Below are 9,513 nucleotides of genomic sequence, written 5' to 3' on the forward strand. Positions count from 1 at the left end.
TTCTTTCAACCCAAAGCTCTTGGTAACTTTTACTCTCTGCGAGGTGGTGTCAGAAAATAAATCTGGGGAGACACGGCCGTCTGACCAATAGATGGCTAGCAGAACCAGGACTACACAAGAGTGCTTTCACTTAAAGCTAAGCGGCAGCCCGTCTGCCGCTGGGGAATGCAAGATGCATCCAGAAGGAGAGTCCCATCCTGAAGAGTCCCACTACCTCAAACTTTTCCCCTTATTTTAGACATTAGTAACACAATGACATGTCCCTTAAAGAAAATTTGTTAAGCAAGCAGTTTCAGTGGTCAAGAAAGAGGTTTTCTTCTGATTATTGATTAACCAGGTGTGGGTTTTTCCCAGAGTTTGCAGCCTTGAGGTCCTAATAGATATTCCTGAGGGCACATCCTACTCTTCTAAAATGCATGTATCAGCAACTTCAACACAATTCTTATCAAGAAGGACATAGGGTCAAGCTGCCCTTTCTGTGGCACCCAAATCCCCCTTCCCTCCTGCCTTGGACAAGCTAAGGCTGTTCCATGGCTACTTTATGGCCTGCTGACTTGGCTGCTCTTAGCAATAAGCAATAGTGGTTTAAGGCACTTTCCTGATTCTGAAATCTGAAATCTCCCCGTACAGCAGGACAAAAAACATTACAGTGTCAAGTGGAATGGCGAAAACATCCTCCCCAAAACCAAAACAGTGAAACAGAAAACTGGGTGCCTTGTATAAATATATAGCGATAAACATGAAGAAAAAAGAGACTAAAAATTGTGAAAAAAAACCACCACAAGAAAAATATGTATTTCACTTTCTGTGTTTTTTGACAGGTAGGATATGAATTTCCTCCACGGTTAAGAATCAAAAACAGATCCAAAAATCAGTAGGTGTGCTTCTTCCAGGTCCAGTTATAAAGTAGCCAAAATCTCATGAGCAGGTCTAAAAATGGGATTTTCTTTTTAATGAAAAGAGTTGGTGCCACCTCTGGCCTTGCTGACTTTTTTGGTTTCCTGTAGATGCCAACAGACTAGGCAACAACAGTCTATTTGGATGATCTACATCTGCTTTTTCTATCCTATGCTTTTTCCCAGTTTAGTCATTACTGATGGGCAGTTTACATAAAGCCTCTGAAGACAGTATGTAAAAGTGAAGAGTTAAAATGGCCTGCTTGAAGAGAGGTTACATCAAGTTGCTTCTATGCTTTGGCTGGGCCAATGTTTTTCTTGCCTATTCTGTCAAAGTAAAGTGTCTACATTTTATATGCTAACCTCTAGTGTTTTCATTAGAGCAATTTTCCCCCCTCAGCAGGTCATCCAAGTTTGAGAAATAAAGAAAAACCATGATGCTGCTTGTTTGTATTATAGTGTAATATACCACCATTTTCAATCTTGTGTGGCACATTATCGAATGCAATAAAGTATGGGATCCTATCTGGGTTAGCTTCACTCCATATCGGTTTGACATCAAACTGATTTGCCTTGGTGCTTCAGAACAGTTAGCGTGCACTCTGCTTGATCTTTGCTTTAGAATTAGGCAAGGAAAAGTGGTCAGACAAAAGGATAAAATAAGATGGCATGGATATGGATTTGACAATTTTGCCATTAGTCAAACATACAGCATTTTCAGTTCATGGCCACACACATACATTATGCCCTGTGCAGAAGATGACAACTATGTATTAGCAACTTGGAATGCATTAGCTGGTGCATAGCTTTGCCCCCTTGTTTGTGAACAACATTTCCTTGGGCAATGTAGTAGTGTGGGGCATCTGAACTGCACTGTTTAACATTCTCTTGAGCACTAGATAGATACCCTCTACTTGGGGAAAGGATCACCACACCTTATTCTGGCACTGTATCTGCCTAGTCCTGAGAACTCCCAAGTTATTGCTTTGTTAGGTGGAGCACTTGGTTTCCATTGCTATTAGTCATTAAACTACCCTAATTATCCAAGGATCCAGGATTGTTCATTCTAATCCAATGTGTTCAAATACGTTTGAAAAAATTGGTAAAAGGTTGTAAAGAAGGATTAAAAACAAATCAACACTTGAGCTTTTTTTCTTAAGCTTGAGAACATGCTATACATTGTACATCTTAAGTTCATCTACTGCTACTTATCTACCACATGTCGTCACTGCTTATGACATTAGAAAGAACTTGCTATGGAAGTTATTAGGTCAGAGAAAGGGGAAGATTATGGTATGCAAATATCCTTAGCAAGAAAATGAGCCAAGAAATACAGAACACATGGGGCCAAATGGTGGCACCTCTCAACAAATCTAAAAAAACTTGCTTTGGGTGGAATATGTAACCCCTTAGCCTGCTGGGTTGGCATGGAATAGCTGCACTGGTGCTCTTGTGGTACAGACAAATGGGGTTCCTATACACCTCATACGTTGGTTGTCACCTACTGCAGCACAGACCTGTCTAGTGGCTACACCCGCAGCCCTCCATTCTGTTGCAGAGAAAGGCACGACAGAGTCCAAGAGGCATAGAGACTTCCCAGCACACACCCTGCTTTCAGCACAGTACAGCTATTCTGCTTATATTCTGCTTTCATTTATAAACAGAGGGTAGGGCAGCATGTGTGACTTAATGTAGTGGTTAATTAGTTTCTAAAATGTTTGGGAGGTTTTCTACTCTAGGAGGTGCCAGCTTTCATTCTTTTACACAGCAAAACTGAGCAAAATTGAAAAACATGTCATCTGAACTTGTGGGGTCTTGCCCAAGAAAAGCAAGTATGTCTTAGACCACTTCACCTATTTACATAGTAGAGACCGTCTCCCTTTGTACAGCTTATAGTATATCTAGAGTATCTTATATCCTGAGATGCAGGACTGAAGGACATAGACCAGGGAAAGACTTCTGTAACCACATTTTCAGTGTGTATATTTTCCTCACATAATGTGCCTGAACTGTTTGAAGCATTTTGCTCAATTTTACATAAGGTGGTTACATCTTTACAAAAGGAAATATGATCTTAAGTATAATGTACATGTACAATGTAGCATGTGCAATATAAAGTGAGGCTTCATGGCCAATGCAATGTTATAACAAATATATACATATGGGCCTCAGTTATGGCTCTAAGAGTGGGAGAGGAGCTGCACTGCCTGAGTGGTGGAGATACAGAACATCACACCATGAAAATATTCCATTTCTTCTGGGAGGATTAGACCCTCAATAGCTGAACACATCTTTATGAAACTGTCGGTCAGAGGCAGCAGTGGCCCTGGCCTTGTGGCCAAGCAAGTCAGTACATAGAGCTTTCCTCTGGATGTCTTCTTATGGAAAGGACCAGAATATCCATGGCTACATGCTGAAATGGAACCTCAATTACGGGGAGTGGGTAAAGTGGGGCCTTGATCTGGTCATATTGCACCTGGGAGCCATACAAACTCTTCTTCAACGTCTAACTTATTCATTATCCCTACAGTGCAGAGGAGAACTTCCTGACAATCATTCCATCACATTGTTTTTAAGCTGTGCTACGTAGAAGAACCTTTTAATGTTCTTAAGAGCTATGTGATGTTATCCATCATCTATGACTTTAGGTCTTCCTGTGGGAAAGCCAACCACAGGTAGATAAAAAGGGAGGAAAACACAACTAATACATCCCCACTTAAGCTCACCCTTATCATCTCATTAGCAGGCAGGAGGAAACAGTTTGCCCCACTTTCATCATAGAAATAGATGATGTGATGGCTTCTGCACAGAACACAAAATCTTTCCACACAGAGCACCCAAGTGGCTGCATCACTTCTAGGGCCTAGTTAGACCTGCCTTCCAGTCCCTGTCAGTGTGGTTCCATTACAGCCACCTTGCCAGGGCTGCCCCGGGCTTGAACAACGGGTGCCGGGGGTGGAAAGCTTCAAGTAATAAGAGTGACAAAAAGAATGGTCTCATTCATATACTGCATTTGCTTTCAGTACCCCGCAACATCTTCCCCTGGTATTTCACCTTGGTGTGGAATACAGATGCCCAACACCCCTGGAAAGTCATGGGAGAATGGGAAGCATAACCCAGGACAATCTGGTGGCTCTGGTAAGTCTATTTTCTCTGCTTTGTAGAGTGTCTTTCAAAAATTTGAATCTAAAATCTCAAGTTTCTTATAAAAGTGCAGGAAGACTTGGAAGACTCTAACCAAATTAGTATGCACAAAAATGTTTTCATGGATTTTTCATGTGATTTTTCTTATTTAATTTCAGTGTTTCCTTCTAGAATTAAAACACATTTCTCTGCCATGATGGAAACTCCAGCACAAAAGTCTGTGCTAGGGCTTGAGAACCAGACAATGAAATGTGACCACAGGAAATGAAGAGATTTAAATAAACTAGAAGAATTTTCCTGCCCAAACTGAGGAGAAGGCAAATGTTAAAAGAGAAGGAACCAGAAAAAATGGTGAACACTGAATTTTATTTTATTTTTTAATTATTTGAATTCTTTCATCCCAGGGACACAATTGGTAAAAAATACATAAAGGAACTTCTCTGCATAACCTCCTCCTGACCACATTATAAATCATAGTCATCCATGTGGGTACCTCTCTAGCATGTTACTATACTAATTGCTCATCCTGTTTTATAAATTAGTCTCAATTTTTCACTGTTGTCACTATTGGAGTGATCAACAGGACATGATATTCACACTTTCCAACTGCAACTATTCATCAGCTACAGTATGTATATAAAGACCTGGAAATAAACAATGAGTTAAGGTTTCATTTTCTCAGAGCATTCTAGCTCCTGTGGTTTCACAGAAGGAAAATACCGATGGTTTTTGCTGTCTACATTTTTAATGTGCCTTCTAAATTGGAAGAAATGGTTAAAGTTGAGATTTGCCAATATTTCTGGCAGGACTAACTCTTTCCTCCCATATTTACTTCCTCCATGTCTAGCAACCTTTAAATATTCCTAAACTATTTCTGTCTCTTAAATGAAAGAGTTTATGAATAGGAAATGTACTGGCTGATGACTTGAGGTCTTTTCCGTACCATTTTGGAATTGTGGATGATCTTCTTATATTATAAAAATTAATGTATGATAAAAAGGCTGTATGTGTGTGGATCCAACATGAGTTAGCAGGGTTGTGTACTGTCATGGGTGGTCACTTTCACAAAAAAGAAGGAGGAAATGTAGTAAAAACTAGAAAACAGCAAGAAAAACAGCAAGAAAAACTGAAACCTCCAAGAAGGAAAATGTTGTAAACAGAAAATGATCAAAGAAACATTCTCCAACCAAATACTTAAATTCAGAGACATGAAGGAAAGACACAACAATCTACATAGGTGCCTCAACAAACTCCAGGCTCAAGGTTCCATGCAAAAGAAAGGACTGTATAGACATCATCACGACCTCCAGGTGTTTGCTGCATGTTTGCTTCACACTGCTCTTCTCCATTGAAATCTCATCTCAGCTCTGTACCATGCTTTACTTCCAGCAGAACAAAGTGAACAAAGAGAGCTTGGAGCTTCTGAAGAAAATGAGCGGAATTTTCCCCTCACAATGCCTACGTGAAAGGACAGCTTTCAAACCCACCCAGGAAGTTTCCCAACTCCCACTGTTCCAGAAGGATAATGCCAAGATGGCAATGCAAGAGATCCTCCAAGAGATCTTCAACATCTTTAGCAAAAACCTCACCCAAAGTACCTGGGATGGGATTTCTATAGTCAGGTTCCAAAATAGACTTTACCAGCAAATTCAGCAGCTGGAGGCGTGTTTGAAAGCACAGATGGAGAAGGACTTAACCAACCCAGAAAGTGAGGAGCTCCAGCACACCAGTTGGAGAGTGAAACAATACTTTCAGGGTATAGATGCTTTCCTGAAAGAAAAGCAATACAGCCTGTGTGCCTCGGAGATGATTCGCGTGGAAATACCCAGATGTTTTGTACTGACTGACAAACTCAACAGAAGCCTTAGTAACTAAGGTACAGTACCAAGCATTTCCCTGTAGTTAATGACCTAACATTAGTATAATTTTTACAGCTGAACAGAGATAGTGGATATTTTATATCAGAGGGGTAGCCGTGTTAGTCTGGATCTGTAAAAAGCAACAAAGTACACATATGTGGAATCCTCAGGCACCTCACCAGCACTTTGGTCATCAGATAATGATACTTTCCTCCCTCCCACACCACAAAGTACACTAGCTTTGACATATGTAGTGTGTTTCTATGATTATCATCATTGCTATTAATTAATCTGTCCCCATGAGAACTATTTCTAGTATTCCAAGTTTTGAGAAGCTTCCTAGAGACTTTTAAAAAAATATTGACATATTAAATGACTTGCAAGCTTATGTGTGGAAAAGTTATTGTCATTTAAGGTTTAGAGATCAATTCAATGAAAATTATATTTTTTCCCTTTGTGTTTCAACTATTTCCTATTTCATTTCAGCTCTGGATGCTGCACCTACTGAGGTTAAAACAGGAGCATGCAATGGAATCCCTCATCTCTGCTGATTCTTCCCACAATTATTTCTAACACTCCATAACGTTTGACGTATTATGCAATACATTCACTCTATTAAGGAATTTCAACTGCACAAAGTACATTTCGTGTGATAATATTCTGTTCATTTACTCAGTGTTTAAAATGAAAAATGAAGGCTATTGATGCAAAATAGTTACAAGACAATTAAGAATTTTAAAAGAAAGGGTTGGACCTTAAACATTGTTGACATTATGTTCTTGCTATATATTTCTATGGTTCAACTCTTCTCTGATCAAATCTCACCTCTGAACTGTAACATGAAGTATAACCACAGTTAAACAGCATAACATGTGAACTGGAACAGCTTCCAAACAAAGAGGTGTGGATAATTTTCCTATAATGTCAGAACAAAGAGAGATTTCAGGTGGCACCAAGAGGTTCTCAAGTTCTGAGTGTCCCTGACAATCCAAGAAAACTTCCAACATATTTCCTGCTGCTTTTGCAAAAATCTCTCCCAAGCTACTTGAGACGGGAGTTCCATTCAGAAAGTCCAACATAGACTCATCAGCCAGCTGGGCATCTGGAGACATGTTTCGTTGCAATGATGGAATGATGGACTCTCTAACAAGGAAGGAAGAAAGGACTTTCCGCTCACCAGGATGAAAGTGAAGAGATATCAATTATTTCCTAGCAGAGAAGCAGTTCAGCCTCAGTGCTGGCAAGAGAATCCAAGTGGAATTAGAAAGTTTTCAACTATAGGACAAACTCACAAAGTTTAGATATTAAAATACCAACCTTTTAAAAATACTAACTGAAATAAATTAATATTTTATACATGATGTAAAATGAGATGCAGTGGAATTTTATAAGCTGTTGCTACTATTTATTCTATTTGTGCATTGTGGAAATATATTCAGATCATTTTACTGGATTTGTAACACTATATTTATGTCAGTTTACTATTTATTTATTCTTATTTATGACGTCATAGGTATTTATTGCTTATAAATAAAATATTATATCATGCAAAATGGGAGCCTCCAACAGTAGTGATTTGTATTAAACACCTATTTAAACAAAAACAAACCCCAAACCAAACCAACTCCAACTCTGTAATTGTTCATCCTTAAAACTCCAATTCCAGAAAGTACTTAAGCACATGAGACCCATCCCACTGAAGTTCGTGCTTCAAGCTGGGAACACACTTAAATACATTGATGAATCTCAAGTTCACTGGTCTTCCACATGAAAAAAATGTGAGCTGTGTAATAATTAGTCTTTCCACTGTAACAGACCACACGGGTCTCTACCCCTTTTTCCTCTTCTACTCTTTACTAGATTATTTTTTCCCAACATCGGTAGTTGTGGATGGTTGGTGTAGAAGATGGATATGTAAGGAGAGGCTAGTTTGGTGTGCTCTCCCTACCAGTCAAGTTTGCATGCCCTGCCAAAAACACACCAATTAAACTCATTTGTAACCAGCCTATCTATACCCCTGCAAAATCAGGTTGGCCTGCATTCACACCCCCAACCTAAAATCAATTACAATTCCATGTATCCAGCTCATCTCCACAATATATTTACAAGCAATCGTCCCCCCTTTAAGTGTGTGTGCACATGCATTTCCAGCAGATTTGCCTGTCCTCTCATTCCCCGCAGTTGACTCCTTTGTATGTGCCTAGCCTAGACTAAATTCATTCTTGTGTGCCAGACAGCATAGCTACTGATAGCTGGGTCAAGTGCACCCTCTCCCAGGGCTGCCCAGAGGATACAGGGGGCCTGGGGTCTTCGGCGGTGGGGGACCCCTGCTTCGGCAGTAATTTGGTGGTGGGGGGTCCTTCCGCTCCGGGACCTGCTGCCGAAGTGCCCCGAAGACCCCCCCTCCTGCCAGAGAATTACCGCCGAAGCAGGACCTGGCACTTCAGCGGTGGGTTCCGCTTCGATGGTAATTCGCCAATGGGGGGTCCTTCCGCCCCGGAGTGGAAACCCCCCACCACCGAAGACGCGGAGTAGGAGAAGCTCTGGGTGCCCGGGCCCCATGAGATTTTTCTGAGGCCCCTGGAGTGGATGAAGGACCCCGCTCCGAGGGCCCTGAAAAACTCTCGTAGGGGCCCCTGCAGGACCTGGGGCCTCTGGCAAATTGCCCCACTTATCCCCCTGCCCCCCGGGTGGCCCTGGACAATTAAGATACAGATAAAGACATGAGTAAGGAGAAATAGATGCTCTATACAGAGATTAACTTCAGTGCAAATGTTTTATAACCTGCCAGCACCATAGACCTTTTCCCCTCTTTTTTTGCAACTCATCAATCTAAAGTCAACTGGATTAGAATCAGTGACCTCCATCAGAACCTCAGACCTAGTCCTTGTCTCTTGGGCATGCACATCCACACAGTGGAAGAGGCCAAGAGAGTCTACTTTTCTGCTGCCATAGCAGCTGCTAATTCATACTCCACTGAACACCTCTACTTTACTCCAAAACCCAACAACTCTTGCTGCAAGGAATGATCAGCCTACTTGCCAGAGAGGATGGCCCACATCAAAGAGGGCCTGACTGGACACCAAGAACTACATATCAAACACAGGCCCAATAACCCAATAACTCTTATTTCAGAATTTGTCGCATTCATAGCACTGCCAGAATTCCAACCACCACCTGTGACTATGATCCACACCCTTTTTCTCTGATGGAGGAGAGTTGAGAGCATCTGGGATGCTAGTAACAGATATCTTTAACACTTTTTAAGAGGGGAAGTTTACCACACATCCTAAAGCATGCAGTAGTCTAAATGGTGCTTAAGAAACCATTGCTATGCAGAGAATATCACAAACTACTTCCCCATACATAACCTCTCTTTCTGAAACATGCCTAAGAAAAGCTTAAAAGAACCCTATCCAATTCCACTTAGTTACTGCCACTGTGTGGTATTCTGTCAATCAGATATGGAATACACATTGAGTGCTGGATTATCTCTGGTCCTTGGATGAGGATCCTCTATTCGTACTCTTACTTCTGGATCTCTCCATGGCTGTGGTCATGGAGAGAAAACAAGAGATGCCTTTTGTGTATTTTATATCCACAAGGTGAGACAT

General features: G+C 41.0%; 1 protein-coding gene across 1 annotated transcript; it reads left to right on the forward strand.

Annotated features, from left to right (window-relative positions):
* The first annotated feature begins 5,414 nt into the window (after positions 1-5,414).
* Positions 5,415-5,915, forward strand: LOC127053872 (interferon beta-like). Its single transcript, XM_050959230.1, has one exon. The coding sequence runs from the start codon at positions 5,415-5,417 to the stop codon at positions 5,913-5,915; it is 501 nt and encodes a 166-aa protein (XP_050815187.1).
* The last annotated feature ends 3,598 nt before the right edge of the window (positions 5,916-9,513 follow it).

The sequence above is a fragment of the Gopherus flavomarginatus genome, chromosome 6 (genome assembly GCF_025201925.1).
Source record: "Gopherus flavomarginatus isolate rGopFla2 chromosome 6, rGopFla2.mat.asm, whole genome shotgun sequence".
NCBI lineage: Eukaryota > Metazoa > Chordata > Testudines > Testudinidae > Gopherus > Gopherus flavomarginatus.